This window comes from Puma concolor, chromosome E1 (genome assembly GCF_028749965.1).
Source record: "Puma concolor isolate L17-30 chromosome E1, mPumCon1.1.hap2, whole genome shotgun sequence".
Lineage (NCBI taxonomy): Eukaryota > Metazoa > Chordata > Mammalia > Carnivora > Felidae > Puma > Puma concolor.
In genome coordinates this window covers 953,237-970,605 of record NC_141680.1, presented here as the reverse complement: position 1 = coordinate 970,605, position 17,369 = coordinate 953,237, and the positions used below count along the sequence as shown (strand labels likewise).

Sequence of the window (17,369 nt, the reverse complement as noted above, 5' to 3'; positions counted from 1 at the left end):
CCCCCGGCAGCAGGGACGAGGGAGCCCGACTGACAAGTACGTGGACGTGGTTGTCAACTTCCTGGGCAGCGATCTAGGTGCAGAAGCAGAGAAGGGGGGGATTTGAGCAGATTTTCACCTGGAATGCATGCAAACTCTGTCGTCCACAGGCCCCAGGTGTCCCGAACAGAAACAACCAATCCAGAGCGAAGTTTGACACATCTTTTTATGTACAAACGGCCAATGGTACATAGTTACTTTTCATAAATATCTCCAGCAAATCCCCTAAAAAAAGATGTGAATAAAAACTACCTCTATGCACAAAGGGTCTCGTCCTCCCCCAAAGCGTTAACTTCCCGAGACAGGGAGCTTTGGGGACCAGGTGACGGCCTTCCCACCGCCCAGCCAGCCAGGGTAACTTGAAGGTCATCTGCCACCCAGGACCTGGGGGAGACTGAACGGTTCCGCGTCAGGCTGGGCTGGGGCGTCCTCCCTGCTTCCCGGCAGAGGCCCCAGGGACGGCGGAAGGGAACCCAAGATACAGTGAGAAAGTAAAAAAAAAAAAAAAAACCTCTGGGTATTTTGAGCACACACACTTGGTAACCAGTGTAACCCCGTGAAGCCAATGTATCAAATTCGCCCAAGGGAAAAGGGATCTCACATTCCAGAATCCACAGGCAAGCCTTTTATTTGCAGGGAGATAATCACGTAGCACCGAGCGCGCTCCCTCCTCCTCGGAGCCCCTGCGCGCGGGGGGCGCATCAGCGACACAGCGGCCAGGGCGCGCTCACACCAGAACGCACGCGACTCCCGTGGGGCCGCCCCACAGTGTCCTCCCGGGCCTGCGCCCTGGCCACCCAGCCCCCACGGGCTTCATTCAAAGCGACGCAGGTGGTTGTACAGAGACTGAACGTAGGTGAAGACACACATGGGGTCCGGCTTGCGACCCATCACCATCATATCCTCCACCTCGATGAGGCGCTCACAGTTGGCCAGATTCCTGAAACACAGAAGCTGGGTCAGGACCAGGGTCCCAGCCACCGGCCAGCCCCGCCACCCTGGGGAGAGAGGAGGGGTGTCCCCACAGGGCCTTCCATGACCCCGGGAGAGCCCAGGAGACCCCCCCCCCCAAGAGATGCCTGAAGACCCCAGGAGACCCTGGGAGACCCCCCCAGCAGACCCCTGGAGACACCCGGAGACCCCAGCAGACCCTGGGAGACCCTCGCAGACCCTGAGAGTCCCCAGCAGGGCCCTGGAGACACCCAGAGACCCCAGCAGACCCCGAGAAACCCCTTGAGACCCTGGAGTCGCCTACTCGGAGGCGGGTTGCCCAGACCCCCGCGTCCAGGAACCACTGCGACAACTCACGTTTTGACTTAAGTAGACTTACTTTATTGCAAGTTTCAGTGAAATTTAATTTCACTTTGAACTTTTCACTAAATCCACTTAAAAAGTAAATGCGAGTCAAAACTTTGTTAGTCAAATTTCAGTTTAATTTAAAAACTAAATTTCACTAAAAACTTCGATGTACGTCAGCAGCCGTGGGAAATCAGCACGAGCTAGAAAAATAAATGTAAAATGAAGTAAAACATAAAAGTCACCCACACGGCTTCTCAAACCGTCTTTTAAAACTTTTCCAAGACGCACCCTTGGTGATTTCCCACCCCAGGTCAGCACGTGCACGCGGAAAACGCTCACAAACGTCTCACCACCGAGATTTCCTCCGTGGCGTTTCGTGTCTCCTGCCCCACACTTGTTCCTGAACGCTGGTCACGAAACACTCACCTGCTGTCACTACCTGCTGACGGGTCACAAGCTTAGAAACCTGCCTACCTCCACTTACGACCCCTGGGCCTGTGCCTCGAGCTCTGGGAAACATGCGTGCAGACACTGCCCTGGAAAGAAAGCGGCTGCCCCGCTGCCCCAACTCCCACGACCCACGAGGCGGCGCCCACAGCGGCAGGGGTCAGCGCCACGCCCTGACATAACAGCGGGTGTCCTTCCGGAGGCTGAGGCGGGCTTCCCCAGGGCGCAGAGCGGCGGGCCTGGGGGACCCAGCCCGGAACAAACTCCCACACCTGCTCCGGTCCGTGACCACCCCTGCTCAGCAGCGAGCACGGGGCACTCCCCTGCTTCCAGGGACCCCCGCCTCCCCCGTCAACAAATGCATGACTGTCGGGGTTCACGGCCGGCCCCGTCCTCCCTGACTCTGGCAAGAAAGACACCTGGCTTCTCCCGGGCTCCCGGTCCCCCACGTGGAATCATCTCCCCTGCATGGGGCGGGGTGGGAGTGCAGGTCGCACGGCGGCTTCTGTGCCTGGAAAGAGCTCAGTACACGTCCCCGGGGGTTGCCATTTTCGTCAGAATTTGGGACCTAAACAGCGGAGTTCAGATCCTGGGTCTGCTAGCCGTGTCCTCAGCAGAGATCAGACCCCCACCTCCAAGGTTGTGGCCTGTACCCCAGAGCCTGCCGACCAGATCTCGCGGGTGGATCTTGCGCTGGCCATGTGCCAGACGTCCTATCACTAACCAAATGTCAGAGCAAATGGGGACGTCTGTCCCAGGTCCCACTGCCCTCTCCCCCTCGGTTTGGAGCCGGTGGCCAATGGCGGAATCCAGCGGCTTTGTGAGGTGACGGGGGCCTGGCATCCCAGACGGGCCAGGGCCAGGCTCGGGGTCAGGGAAGCGCGAGCTCTGACAAGGGCAGGCATGGGAAGGTGCTTTGTTAATGGCGAAGAGCTGCAAATCCAAGTTCTCCGGCCTGAGTTCACCTTCTGAGCCGTCAGCACCTGCTGCACTCCGCTCCTGCCTTCCTCCCAGGGCCGCCTGCACACCCGCCAGGTGCGTGTGAGCGTGCCCTGCAGGGGCCCTGAACGTGCACCAGGTGTGTGTGAGTGAGCCCTTCCTACACACCAGGTGTGTGTGGGCGGGGCCACGTACGGGTCAGGTGCCTGGGGGCGGGGCCCGAATTTGCACCAGGTGCGTGTGGGCGGGCCATGCATGTGCACCAGACCATCACTCCCCGACGACGCTGGCCACAGTGGTCCCCAAGTTAGAGGAGGGCCGTACTAAAGCCCTGACCTCGGCCTCGGAAGAGAACCGAACGCACCCTGCAGACACGGGGGAGTCCGGCCTGGCCTTGCTCTTCTCCAGGCTCAGGCCACGGGCCCCAGGGCCCCGCGGTCAAATCCCTCCGCAGGTGGCTCTTGGCCAGGAGAGTTTCCCTCCTGTTCCCTATGCTCACTTGCCGCTGGGTGCTTTCTACGGATGGCCCCACAAGTCTGTTCTCTGCCTAATTTCTTCCCCACCAAAGCCTTTCACGCGTTGGAAGAGAATCTTCACATCACGTCTTTCCCCGACACCACATCTCTCTGGTTCCCTCACTGGGCCTCCAAAGGGCACCTGGGACCCTCTCCTGTGCCCTGCTTCTGGTTTCTTTTCCCGCCCACAATGGCTAGGATGTTCCAACCCGCGCAGGGAGGGTCCACTGACCCCCTTCTGCACCGGCTCCCACCCACGGCATCCCTGCCTGGGCAGCGAGGCTTCGCCCTCAGGGCCACGGTCAGGGTGGGCACTAAGGCCTTACCCCGCCGTCACCCCTACAACCCAGGCGAGAGGTCGCGGGCAAGGCTCTGGCTTCCCGGTCCCCACCCCAGCAGCTACAACGGTAACCTCACGAGTCCTAAAAGCGGCACACGCGGGTTGAATGAAACTTCAGAATCAGGGTATGACTTTTATAAAAATACTCAAGTCTCAAAATATTAGAGGCCCCAACTGCCCTTTTTAAAGAGTTGAGGTGCGGTTAAGGCAGAACACTATTGGGCACACACCCCATTGCCTTTCGAATTAAAAGGAAGCAGGTGTGTCTGTAACAGCGATGGGAGCGTAACTCCCGCGCCGCGAAAAAGCCCAAAGGGAAACGCGCAAGGCACTTCAATGGCACCGTGTAGCAAGAACCGGGGTGACACCTGTGTGCCATCATTTCTGAGTGAACGTACTGAGCCCCACCTTGCCTGGGGCTTAAAAGCGAGGTTCCGAGGATTCTCCTGCCCCGGCTCTGTCACGATCTGCGGTCGGCACGGGGCTGGCCTGTGAGGGCGAGGGAGGAGGGGCTCAAGGGGCTATTTTTATTTGTTTAAGCCTTCGCTAAACGCAGATGCCAGGCTCGGACTACAGCCTCCAGTCTGGTTTTAGACAGAGACACATGGACACTACAAATAGCCCGAAGCCCCTTCTGCTTGGGCGTAACCCGAGAGCAGGACACATTCCCTGCAGGGCAAGCGGGAGCCTCAGGCCACACGTCCGGCTCTGGGCGGGCGCTCGGCCTGGAGATGTGGGGCGCAGGGCGCAGAGGGCAGGGCCCCCGCGCACCGCCGCACCCCTTCCATAAAAGGACCGGTCTTCCCGCTCTCCAAGCCCAGGACACCTGTCCAACAAGGGCTCGTACTTTGCTGTCAACACTGCATTGCTCGCACAGATTAGGCCGCGGGGAATCTTCGGGGCCGGGAGTTCCCGGGAGGGGGGGTAGCACACGGCTCACGCCACCCAGTTCCCGGTGCGTCTTTGTGGTTTTAAGGCCCTCGCTCGCAGAAGGGTCTGCAAACGGTTCCTTCCTGATGTGTGTGTGTGGGGGGGGTGAACCCCCTGTTTGAGGGGCCTGTCTGTCCTCTGTTCCTGTGCAAAGGCTGTGACCCCATGGAGCCCAGACCCCTGTCACCCCGCACAGCCTGCTCCTGCCGCCTGTGGGCCCATGAGTCTGCCGGACCTTCGCTGGCAAACCTGGGGAGTGTCTGCTAAGAAACTGGTAGCCAGAACCGTCCAGCAGGGGTCCTGTGCTTTCCTTCCAGCCTGTTGTCCCGGGAGCGAGCCAGGTGACCCAAGCTGCTGTCTTCTTAGGAGGCCACCTTCCTACCCCCCCCCCCATATCTGCGAGGTCACCTCTCCCAGGGACTCCCAGGGGAGGTCCCTTCCCAGGCCCCAAACAAGCTCCCCACACAGGCCTGCCCTGGGCCCCTAGCCGGCAGACCACCCTCCCCTCCCCAGCCATACTCAGGCCACAAAGAGGCAGGGCCAGGCAGGGCAGGGCAGACCCCCACCCCCACCCCACCGTTTGCTCTGGGGAGGAGGGAGGCAAAATGTGGAGCAGCCTGCACACACCCTGACCCTCCAGGCTGGGAACAGAAGGAACGTGCTCTGTGCTCCGAGACTGGAGGTGCCCACGTCTGGGCAAGCACAGCCACAGAGCAATCTGGCTCTGGCTGTCGGGGCGGGGCTGTGCTCCCCACCATCTGGGAGGCAGGGCCACCACCCTGAGGCCCAGGGCCCCCTCTCCCGGCCCAGCCTGGTCTGTGGAAGAAAACACCAGGGGCCCGAGTGGGGCCTCGCCGGCCCAGTTTCCGGGGTGGGTCCTGGGGTGCGGCGCCCACACCAGAGCCCCCGCCCTGCACACTCAGTCTGCTCTGACAGCCACCGTCTCTAGGCCCGAGCAGCCGGGCCTCCCCCTGCGAGGTGTCCCTCCCCGACATTGTGCTGTCCCCCTTGGCTCTGGTTCACCGCCGTCTGGGTCCAGTTGCATAACACACTCCAACCAGAGCTGTTTCTGCGATTAGGAAGACAGCTAGCTCGAGCAGCCAAGAAAGAGAAGGAGTTCTGTGACCCCGCGGGGGCCAAGAGTCCCGGCATGTCACCTGAGACCACTGCATGGGGGCAACGGCAACATTCCCACAACTCAGGCCGGCTCCCCTCTGCCCCCAGGACTGACCCGTAGGCTCCGACCCCTTCCCCGGCCAGGGCTGGGGTCCAGGAACGGAGTACGGAGGGCACACAGGTCTGGAGCGAGGCCTCCCCCTGGTCAGGGCAGCGGGGATGCAGACCTGGTGGGCAGGCGCTGCTCACGGGCTTACGTCCAGGCACAGAGGCTGCGGCAGGAGACAAACATTCCCTCCAGGAGACTGCGCCTTCCCTCTCACCTTCCTCCCCCCCACCCCCCCCCCCCAGCATCCCCTGAGCATCCCCTGAGCCCCGCCCCCAGGCTCCCCTGAGCCTCTGCTTCTGGACTGTGACCAACCGACAGGAGGCCCTCTGCCCCAGCTCCCTGCCAGCCGCCGTGAGCTGGTCCAGCCGCTGCCCACACGCACAGCCCGTGAGCCAGCCCTCCCCACACAGCTGCTCTCCGGGCCCCACAACGTCAGGCCGACCAGCCCCAGGGGACAGCCTGCAACCCCCACCTCCCGACCCCAGCTAGAACCCCGATGCCCCAGGGGCTGCCCTGAGCCACCAGCCAAATCCCAGACTGGCTTCCCAAGTGCCAAGGGAATCCCAGAATCTCTCCCCACCCAATCGCCTCCCGGAGCCAGTCTTAGGAACACAGACGATTTCGTAGCAAACGCTAGGACAACATTTAGGGAAGTAAAATCTACTTATTGAAGAATTTTTAAAAATGTTTCCGAGGCAGACATTATTCAACATCCTGCTTGCCCAAGCAACAGTGTCTCCCCACCAACCCTGAGAGGACAGGCTGGGTGCCCTGGGAGAGCCCGCCCCGCAGTCCCTCACGCCCGGCCCGTGGCTGGCCTCCCAGACCACACAGCAGAGGCCAGGCACCCAGCGAGAGGGGCAGGTGCACCGAGTGTGGGCGACCCCTCAGGCCTCAGTCTCCCCATCCGTACAGGAGGCCGTGGGATGGCCTCAGGACCCTTGCAGACGACTCCCCCAGGCAGGAGCGGGGCTCAGCACCCGCCATACTCACTCGGCCATGGTGAAGGCCAGCTCGAAGTTCTTCTGCCTCTGGGCGGGGCTCAGGGCGCCGTAGTCGAAGGCGTCGGGAAAGAATGAGTGCACCAGGGCGCAGAAGGCCATGCCGTCGCTCCAGCTGGACGAGAAGTTCTGCAGGTCTACGTGCTTCCGGAGGGCCGGGGGCAACACAGGGGCGTGAGCGGGGGTTCCGTCCCACCTCCGCGCCCCCCACCCGATTTAACCCATCAAGCAGATGCTCCCAGCCTCTCCCAGAGCAGACCAGGGGCCCCTGGGCTGGGGCGGGCCTAGGCCCACCTGGTAGCCAAGGGTCCCCCCCCACCCCCACCCCCAGGCCAGGGCGGGGTCTGGACCCACCTGGTAGCCAAGGGTCTTCTGCCGGCACCACTCCAGCAGGAGCTGCTTGATGCTGCTCGCACTGGCCACACCGAAGCTCTGCGACCGTTTCAGCTTGGCCCGCACCTCGCCCTTCCCCCTGTGCAAAGAGCGCCTGCCTGCTGTGGGGCCGCGGGTCCCCACTGCTCGCACACCACCTGCTCTGCTCACCCCGGGGAGACGCCCCGCTGGCAGGACCACCCTCCCTCCGGCCGCCAGCCCGCATCCATTTCCCACACTGGGAATCGGGGGTCACCTGGCAATCCTGGGACAGAGGACCGCAGCCCACGTGGCCTCAGGCCCCTGCCCTCTGCTCCCTTCCCTTCGTCCCAGCTGCCCAGATGTAACCCTCACTGACAGCTCCCTTCCTAGCCTCCTAGCCCCGGGAGGGTGGTCCCCCTGGTGGCCCCAAGGACACAGCCCAGATCTGGCTCAGCGGGGAAACTGCCCTGGTCGGTCTCCCTCACTGGTCACAGGAAGCTGGGGCTAGGGGCATCCTCACCACACGGGCTGGGACCCCACCCTGCACCCAGCAGGTGTCATGCTGATGACTGGATCCCTGTTCAAAGACCAGCCCTGTCCCTAAGGGGGGCAGGGTGTCACCCCACAGCCCCCCCCCCCCACCCTGGAAATCCTAACCCACTATCCCTTGTGGTCTCCCCGTCCTGCCAGGCGAGGCGGGGAGGGCGGCCTGGGGCACCTCTGGAACAGGGCAGGCGAGGGGCTCTCATCATGGGCCCTGCCCTTGCGCCCGGCCCCCGGGGAAGAGGACTGGGCCGGCTTTCCTGCGCGGCCTGGCTGCCACGTGGGTCTGGGCGCGAGTGTGCGTACTTGCCCGCGGTGTCGCGCTCCCACTTCTCAAACAAGGCCTTCCGGGCCTGCGCCCCAGACGTGCGGGGCAGCGTCTGCGACCTGACCAGCTCCCGGCGCCGGGCCTGGGCGGTGGCCGGTGGAGACCGAGGCGTCACCAGGGGTGGGCTGAGGAGAGAGAGAACCACCGAGTCAGGAATATCCCAGCCCACTCGAGCCCAGGGCCCCCCTCCCCCCAGTGGCCGAGGCAGGAACAAAGGAGGCACGGCAGCACCAGGCACAACCTGTTGGGCAGGTTCTGACTGAGAGGTCTGGCCCGCTGCAGGGGGCACCCAATGCCTGGCATAATCACCCCTCAGCAGGTGTCAATTCCTGGGGCAGAAGGTGGACCCCGAACCAGCCCCACCAGGCCCCTCTCCACCACTAGATAAGACCCTCTTTGTTTCCTCCTGAACGGTTTGCCAGAAAGTCACGATTTTCCTTTATTATTAAAAGAAAAGCCAAGCGAGCCCCCCACCCCCAGCCAGCTGGCCTGGGGGAATATGGGGACAGCTGCAGGCTGGGGGAGGGGGTCTGTACCACGAGGGGGGCAGGGCCTCTCTGGGCACCCGCATGGAGAGGCCCTCCCACCCTCCTTCCTCTGTGGGGACGGAGACACCCCCTCCCACCTCCACACAGACCCGCTCTGCAGGGTCCACAGAGAAGCCAGCCTCGGCCACATTTCTCCAAACGAGGCTGTCCAGCGAGCCCCGCGGCCCGGCCTCCCCTGCAACCTCTGCCCGGCTCTCCAAGGTCCGGGTCAGCACAGGGAGCCCAAGTCCCAGGACAGCACAGCCCACCCGGCCGCCTCACCCTGACGCACCTGTCGCTCCTGCCGGCCGATGCTGCCCCATAGCCAGAGCTCAACCTCGGGGTGGAAGGACTCTTCTCTGCAGGACAAGGAGAGGAACAGAAGTAGCCACGGCCTTGGGGAGGGCCAGCCACCGGAGCCCTTCCCTGACCCAACACCGCTCCCTGGATGGGCAGCCCCCCCCCACTAGGCTGGCCCCCCATGGCCAACAGTTGAGGGAGAGGGGCTAGGAGCTCAGAGCTCGGACATAAAAGGTGTTGTAGGCGTTCCCGGCTGCTTTGGGGAGCACAGGTCCCAGGGTGCAGCACGCTTTGTCGCCAGACCCTCATTTTGGAAGCCCCACCCCAGCACACACCACAGGCCCTGACCACAGGCCCACAGCAGGCTGGTGGAGCCCTGCCAAGTGCGCAGGGTGCCAGCCACGTCCTCACCACAGCCTGACCCGGAATGAAAGCCACGGTCTCCCCGAGGGAAGCCGCCAGTTCACGGCAACTCTGGAAGGAGTCAGGCAGGGAAGGGCGCGTCACAGGGACCGGGCACAGGTGGGCAGCTCCGTCCCAGGTTTTCCGAGTCTCTCGCCAGCCCCCCACCCCCGTGGGGTCTGCCCCCAGGCTATGCTCTCCCACTCCTACCGCTGGGACCTGGAGTCCGGGGTGCGGTGGCCTCACTGGGGCTCGGGCTGGGGCCCCCCAGGATGGCGGCAGACGTGGGCGAGAGAGCCGCGGCCGAGGTCTCCCCTGAAAACCTCTCCGAGACCCGAGTGACGGCCGTGACCGGCTGGTGAGGCAGCTGCAGGGAGAGGCTCACGGGGCGAGGCCTGGGGGGCTCTGGTGCTGGTAAGGTTCCAGCGGCTTCTGGGGACCCATCGCCCAGACCTGAAACATGAGGCCAGTGGGGAAGGTGGGGGGAGTCAGCCAAGGCATCTGCAGGGGCCTCAGGCCGCCCCCCACCGCCCAGTAGGACTCCAGCTTCTGTGAACCCTCCTCCCACCTCCTCCAGGAAGGCCTCCCTGACCTCCCTCTTCTGGGGACGCCTCAATGCAACCGGAGTTTATGTCTGTTCCACACTGCTGTCACCATCAGTTCAGTAAATACTACCTAGCCTGTCGGCCACGCTGTGCTGTCCACTGCGTGGACATCTCCTCGGGGCCCACTTGCTTCCTCCGGAAACAGGGAAGTCCATCCCCTCGAGACCTCCCATTTGCCTCTGCGTTGACAGAGGTCTACTTCACCCCGAGTGAAGCCGCCCTCCGGGCAGCCTGTCGGCCTGCTGGGGTTCAGGGCCACGTCCCCTCCCGGCCGCGGGATGGCCCCCCTTGCCGTCGGCCCCTACCTGTCCCAGGCTGGTGCCCGTTCTCAACGATGCACGAGTCTGAGGCCTTTCTTGTGTCCACCTCGCTGGCTTCGTCCTGGTGATCCACGCTCTACAGAGACACACGCACCAGGTGGCCCAGTCAGGCAGGGCCGGCTGCCCACTCCCGAGATTGCTGTCTGAGGCCCCCCCCAGTTCTGGGGACAAGTAACACTGCCGTGTGAGACAGCCCCTGGGAGATACGGTACTGGGCACAGGCCACACAGCGAGCTGGCGTGGACCCAGCCCCGGCTGCTGAGCCCCCACGATCCTGCCAGGCAAACGACTCTCCCGGGCTCACCCCAGACTCCAAAAGCACTAGAGACAAAGATCAGAATGGGGGTCCTGGCAGGGCGCAAAGTGGCCCACCCTTCCCCTGCCTGGACCAGATGCCCCGGCAAGAGCCTGGCCCTTCTCACCCCCGTGTGGCCAGCCGACACGGATGCCCGTGTAGGGGCGCTGAAACCAGAACCCTAAGGTTCTCTGGGCCAACAGCAGGCACTGGGGCCTTCGTGCTGAGGACCTTCCATGGGACGCGGTCACAAGATTTGCCTGGATGCCCGGGATACGAGGGTCTGACAGGCTCCGGGGCCCTCCAGCCCCCCCGAACCTCAGTGGAGCCAATACCGGAGCCCCTGGGGGAGCCGGGGGTCAGGTCATGCCGCTGCTGGGTCTCAGTGTCCCCGTCTGAGATAAGGGAGGTACACTGCAGAGCATCCATCGAGCATCAGGCCCTTTTCTGGCCACACCAGTTACGCCAATGTGCTTCCATCCTCTCAGGTGCGTGCTAACACCCCAACGCGGCAGGGAAAGCCCACGGCTCCGAGAAGAGGTGTCCTGTCCACAGTGACACATGAAAATCACCTGTGATCTGTGGCCTGGAGGGACGTCCTCCTGCACTGAGCTCCTGCCTCTCTCAAAGCGAGGGAGGTGGGGAGGGCCCGGCATGTCCACAGGGCTGGCGGGGTCTGCCTGGCGGGAAGGGGATCGGGGCAGACCCCCAGTACTAAGGGCCACTTGGAGGCTGGCTACACCTCTCCCGAGACACCTCCAGGCTGGCTCTTGCCTGCAAGGTTCCCAGATGACTAAAGACCACCCCTGGCCCCAGATGGCTCAGCGGCCCCTCAGCCAGTGCTAGGGGTGGCCACTGCGCCATGGGGGGATCGCTCTGGCGGGGGAGCCAGGACCTCGAGCAGAGCCCGAGAGTGCGTCCAGCCCAGCAGGTCAGGGAGGGCCCCCCAGAGGCAGCAGTGCCCAAGCCGGGTGTAGGGTACGCCAGGTGGATGAGGAGGGGACAACTAGCGTCTGCACAGACAGACGACTTGGAGTTGTGACGCGTTCTGATGGGCGACTGCAGGGATAAGTGACCTGAGGGGGAAGGAAGGGGCGTTGGTGGAAAAACAGGGACTTCAGTTCGGGCCACATGGAGTGTAAGGTGCCCCTGGGAAATCCAGGAGGCGAGGTCAGGACACAGCTGTGTGTCTGGGTCTACAGTTTAAGAGACAGGACAGAAGGATGGAGGGAACAATGAGGGACAAGCAGGAGTCCTGTGTCCCCGGCACACGCCCAGAGCAAGAAGTGGCCAGGGGTGGAGGGGGCCTGGGGGGAGAAGAGGGGTCTACAGAGGGGCAGCCAGAGGTGCAGGGAGAAAACCTGGAGAAGGCTGGGTGAGGCAGGTAGACACATTCAGGAAGAACACAGGCGTGCCTGGGGCGCCCAAAGGCGGCCTCGGGTCAAGGAAATGGTCGAGATGAGATCTGAACAGCGCTCACTGGGTTTAGCAAAGAAGAGGCCGGCAGGTGATTTAGGGACTGAATGAGGTAGGGGTGGGGCGGGAGAGGGCAGAGGGGGGAGAAGCTGGGAGGACAGGGGAGGAGTTGGAAGGGGCTGTCCCTCTGTGGGGTGTGAGTCCCTGCAGAAGGAGGAAAGGACAGGACTCAGAGCCCTGGTGGGGGGGGGGGGGCCTGGGAGAGGAGGGGACCCCTCAAGTCCTGACTCAGGAGGACAGAGAGGGAGGGGCCAGGCTGTGGAGAAGGGGGGCCCCTGCGGGCACCCCTAACTTGAAGCCAAATCAGCAGCAGAAGGAGAAACAGCCGGTCCACCCTGAACTCCAGCCCCTACCTGTCACCGAGGCCAGCTCAGCCTGGGGTCTCCATGTCCCCCCACCCTCCTACTCTGGCCCAACCGGTGCCACAGGTCTGGGTAGGGGCCTGGAGGGACAGGGTGATGGTGAAACCACGTTCCCAGGAATGGGGGGCCCCCAGACGCATGCCCCTGCACGTAGCAGGTCCCCCACCCCCATGACGCCCCAGGGGACCAGGAGCCACAACCAGACAGGAAGTAGGTTCTGGACCAGCCAGATTCCTGGGTCTCCTGCCCGCCACCCCCCCCCCCACTGCCACTTCCCCTCGACTGGAACTACCCCTTGTCCGGTCAGGCCAAGGGGTCGTTGGGAGACCACCCGCCAACCATCATCACACAACCCGTTGGCAGGACGGGCTGGGGAGGGGTAGTGGAGTGGAAGTTTGGGACCCGGGTCTCCTACCCCAACCTGAGACTTTGTCCACAAGGCACTCTGGCCTTCCAGAGAACAGAGGACAGCTCAGGACAAACGTGTCCCCCGGGACCTGGGGCAGGGCGGGTCCTGGTCCCCGCCAGACCTGTCTTAGCCAGATGAGGGGGAGGAAAAGGGTTAACAATGGGATAACCGTCCCAGCAGGACCTTTGCAGAACAGAGGCCTTAAACCAAGGACTTGTCCTGGTCCCCAGGCACACCCTGGGACCTCAGACACACTCTCCCAGCGTCTCCCGGCACGGGGGAGGAGGGCTGCCTCACCCCCAGGAAGAGAACCGGGGCGGGGCAGCCTCTGTGTGCTGGGGCAGAAATCACCGGTGAGCCCTGGGAACAGGAACCAGCACAGAACGGTCCCCATCTGGGCTTTAGGAAGAGCCCCGCCCCCCCCGCCCCCCCCCCCCCCCCCCCCCCCCCCCCCCCCCCCCGCATAAGGGAGCCCAGGCCTGAGAGCATGAGAGGGAGGCGCAGGGCGACACAGGTCTGATTGCAGGGACTCCGGGAGATACGATCCTCTCACTGGGAACTTTGCAGACGCTTCGGGAGGGTGGGAAAATTTCAGGCATTCTCAGTGCTGCCGGCCCCATGCGGGCTCACGTGTGGGGGCTCACGCGTGGGCACAGGAGCCCGGGAGGGGCCAGAAGCCCGTCCTGAGACTGCTGCCCATCCCCCACTCACACTCGGCTTTCAAGACTCAACCCAAACATCTCCCCAAAGCATTTACCTCTCTTATCACACAGTGTGTCTGGGAAAGGAAGGCAGATAAGGGAGTCTGGTTTCTTTCACAGCCGGCCGGCCTCGACCCAGAACTCCTGGCAGCCGGCCCTGAGGGCCTCCGCCAGCGGGGCCCGGGCCTCCAGCCCAGCCGAGGACATTTCCAAGGGCCACGCTCCAGGCCCGGCCTGGCCTCAGGCTGCCGCCATACCACAGGCCCCCACGGGCTCCCTCTGCCTGCGAGGCCACGGCTGCGGCTCTGTGGATGCTTGTGAACAGACCCTGCTGATGTCACCGTTATAAGGAGCCAGTCGGCTCAGAGTTGAAGGGCCCACCCAGCCTGGCCCGATCCCCCTTGGTTTAGATCCTGAGAAACTGAGGTCGACCTTTGAGGAGGTGCTCCCCAGGCCTCACAGCAAACATGACAAAAGCAGCTCCTGTCTGCTTCCGGGACTTGGGCCTCCTACAGGAAGTCCACCTTGGTTTCTCCCACTCCATGGCCCTGCCCTCTCCCTCCTCCTGGAGCTGCCCTGGCTACTCTTCTGTCTCCTTACCACTTAGCAAGGTCAAGGCTTGTCCACTCAGAAGTGGATTCCATGATCGACTCTTTCTGCACGGAGTTCAGGACCCATTTACACGCTAAGTATGATACACTTCCAACAGCCCCAAGTTTGAAACAGCAGAAACCAAAAGATTCTCTAAATGTCACCGCTTATTACAGAGGGGCGGTGTACCACCAGGCCCCGCTGGCCTCACCTCGGCTGGAACTGGCCCCTCCCCGCTGTGACACAGACCCGGGGCATGAAACACAGAACCAGCCACCCTGGGTCCCAGCCTGGAGCCCTGACTCCCAGGTCGTGACTGAGCACCCAGTTGTGGGCTGCTGGAGTGGGGACATACAGATGTCTCCACAGTCCCCTTTGCCACCAGAAACTGGCTGGAGGCCGCCCGTCAGCGCTCCTGAGAGGGGGCTGCAGGAGAAGTGGGGACAACGCTTCTGAAGCCAGCAGAGGGGGTGCTGCCTCGGCGCAGGGGGCTGCACGACCTCTGGCCCCCTGGAGACCTTGGCCATCCTCCACCCAAGTGCCCATCTATACCTTTCTGAAGCCCACACCCACTTCCCATTCGTGACTCCACCCCTGTCCCATAAAGAGCCGTGGCGTCCCTGACCCCTTCCTCCAAGTGCTGTCCCCTTGACTTCTAGGGGCGGGCTCTCTGGGACCCCCTAGCTGCCCAGCAGCTCCTCCCCGTCCTGCTGCACAATTACCTGAACACCTTACCCACTTCAGGGCTCCGCTGTAGGCTCTGCCCTGATGTCTCCCTGAAGTCCAGCCTTGACTCCTCCTGGCTCGCCAGATCAGGGACTACACCTGCTCTGGGACAGCTTGGCCTGGATGTCCCGCGGCCCCTCACACTGGACAGGACCCAGACAGATCCCGGCATCCTCCCCCACCCCGATCTGTGACCCAATAGCTCCCCAGGCACGGCTCCTGTCTGTGCCTCCCTGCCGACTCCCCCTTGAAGATCGTCTCCTCTCCTTGGACCATCCCACTCAACCCACCCCGTCTCCAGCCACCCTCCAACCCGTCATCCATCCTTGCCGGACCTTGCGGAACAAGGAGAACCTTGTCCCTCCCTGCCCAGTGCCCCTCACCCACCACCCCCGTGATACGCAAGATGACTAAGTCACCTGAGGTGAGAACGGCCAATTCCCACCGAGACAGCTGGATGACGGGAAAGCCTCCTGTCACACATGCATGAGCACGCACGTGCGTACCTGCGGTCACACACATATGACTGGGACGTTATGTCTCTGGACACTTGGGAAGCTGCTTCCGTGAGCAGACAAGTAGCAAACGTGTGTTAAAACCCAACTTCAGAAACAGCCGATGACACAGTTGATTAGGCACGTGTGGGCTCACCGCACCGTGGTGATTTTATACCATGGATGTGTAGTATGTTGTGCTCATGGCACAGAATTAAGTGTCTCCACATTTCCAGACCCTTCACACGGAGCACCGGACACCAGGGACAGAGCCCAGCTCCCTTAGCCAGCTCCCAGAGGGCCTTCACAATTCAGCCCTCCCCTCTCAGTCCCACCAGCCCCCCTCTCCACCCCCCCACCCCCGAAAGCGTCGCCAAGCCTGCACGTGCACAGTCCCCATCGCACCCGCACCTGCAGCAGGAGCTACAGCCAGCCCTGGGCTTCCGGCACAGAAGCCTTCCCGGGACACCCACCTGGAAGGGACCGGGGCCCAACATCCGGTCCAGCTGCCTGCACTGTTGGCACTGCTCTGTCTGGGGCCACCTCCCACCCGGCTGGGACCTCCAGGGGCTGATGGGACCCCCCTCCTCCTGGCCCCCGAGGTGCAGCCCAGCCCACACAGGAGATCTGCACGGATGACGGATGGAACCAAGGAGGGGCAGCAGGTGCAAAGCGCTCAGACCCGGACCCTGGAAACCGCACCCCAGAGCACATGCCTGAGCAGAGTGGAAAATCCCACCTAAGGCCACCGCGCACACCATGGAAACATTCTAACCTGCCTCTCCAGGAGGCCCCATGCTGGGCGTGCTGGTCCACACCGGCCTCCACCCCACCCCCACGCGGGTCACTGACCCCAGGAAGCTGGAGACTGCTCCAGGCTGGTTTCCCATCTGTCTTTACCCCCTGCGAGTTCCCAAACGCTGCCGCCCCGACCACACTGCGTCCTCCTGGCCTCCCCCTCACATGCGCGCGCGCGCGCACACACACACACACACACCACACACGGGCCTGAGTTCTCAGTCTGGGTTAATTAATAACGAGAGCCGTCAGGCCTCAGTGAAGCGGCGACGCAGGGGGCGCATGAATGGAGGTGGGGGAGCCGGGGGCTGCCGGTGAGGCCCAGGCGGTGTTGAACCGGTCAGGGGCCGAACCTCAGCGCCCGAGCCCTCAGCGTCATGGGACAAAGGGGAGAGGGAGTCAGGACTCGGGGCAGACAGGGCCTGGCTCCCAAGAAAGGAGGGGGCCGGGAGCCGGAGACAGGTGCAGCGGGCAGGCTTCTAGGGCCCTCTCCCACCCCGGAGTGGGTCCCCGCGCGGCCGGCAGAGGCCCTGCCCCCAGCCCAGCACCCCCGCGTCCGCGGCCCCACGCCCCCGGCGCCCGCGCCCCCCGCCCCGAGGCTCACCTGGCCGCGGCCGGACAGCGAGAAGGTGGCGTGGCTGGCGAAGCGCGCGGTGCCCAGGCGGGGCGCGCGGCTGGGGACGCCGGGCGCGGGCGGGGGGCTGGGCGAGCCGGGCGAGCCGGGCGTTCCGGGCGCGGGGGACGGCCCGGTAGCCAAGCCCAGCGCCTCCACCTGCCGCGTCAAGCGCTCGAGCTGCGCCTGCAGCCGCTGGTTGTCGCGCTGCAGCTCGGCCACCGTGCGCGCCAGCGGGCCGGCCAGGCGCAGAGCCTCCGCCACGCGCCGCTCCACGCCGCGCTGCAGCCCCTGCATGTCCTCGTGCAGCGCGCGCACCGCGCCCTCCAGCGCCGCCTCGTAGCGGCCCAGCGCCTCGCGCACCGTGCGCGCCTCCTCGGGGTCGGGGCCCTGCTCCATGGCCGAGCGGGCGCGCCGTCCGAGCGAGCAGAGAAGCCAAGCTCCGCAGCTCCGGGCCGCGACTGGCCGCCCCGGGCCGGGTTCGCCGGAGGGGCGACGGGAGGGGCGGGCGCAGGGCGGGTGGGGGCGGGGCCGCTGGCGGTGGGCGGGGAGGGGGCGGGGCCTTTGGCGGCGGGAGGGGCGGGCACAGGGCGGGGGCGGGCCCGCGAGCCCCGCGACTGGGCGCCGCGCGGGGGCGGGGCCTCGGGAGGCGGGAGAGGCGGGCGCCGAGGGGGGCGGGGCCTCGGGTGGGGGGAGGGGCGCGGAGTCGCCGTAGGGGGAGAGTGGGGCTCTGCTGCCCGGTGGGGCGGGGCCGCAGGGGGAGTGCGGTGTCCGAGAGCTCCCTGACCCC

At 64.2% G+C, this 17,369-nt stretch overlaps 1 protein-coding gene across 1 annotated transcript; it reads right to left on the bottom strand.

Moving 5' to 3' along the window:
• Positions 1 to 187: 187 nt before the first annotated feature.
• On the bottom strand, positions 188 to 17,079 carry SMTNL2 (smoothelin like 2). Its single transcript, XM_086685641.1, has 8 exons — positions 16,571 to 17,079; positions 10,100 to 10,190; positions 9,400 to 9,642; positions 8,780 to 8,846; positions 7,939 to 8,085; positions 7,090 to 7,207; positions 6,728 to 6,879; positions 188 to 979 (listed from the first exon to the last, which is right to left on the bottom strand). The coding sequence occupies exons 1-8, from the start codon at positions 16,976 to 16,978 to the stop codon at positions 853 to 855; spliced, it is 1,353 nt and encodes a 450-aa protein (XP_086541767.1). The 5' UTR covers positions 16,979 to 17,079; the 3' UTR covers positions 188 to 852.
• Positions 17,080 to 17,369: the final 290 nt, after the last annotated feature.

Bases quoted from the DNA above. Each gene is read 5' to 3' on its own strand.
- SMTNL2 (XM_086685641.1), bottom strand. From the start codon at position 16,978: ATGGAGCAGGGCCCCGACCCCGAGGAGGCGCGCACGGTGCGCGAGGCG. The intron at 7,208-7,938 runs GTACGCACACTC...CTCTTTGCACAG, and splicing joins GAGCGCGACACCGCGGGCAA to GGGGAAGGGCGAGGTGCGGG. The intron at 6,880-7,089 runs GTGGGTCCAGAC...GCCCTCCGGAAG, and splicing joins AGAAGACCCTTGGCTACCAG to CACGTAGACCTGCAGAACTT.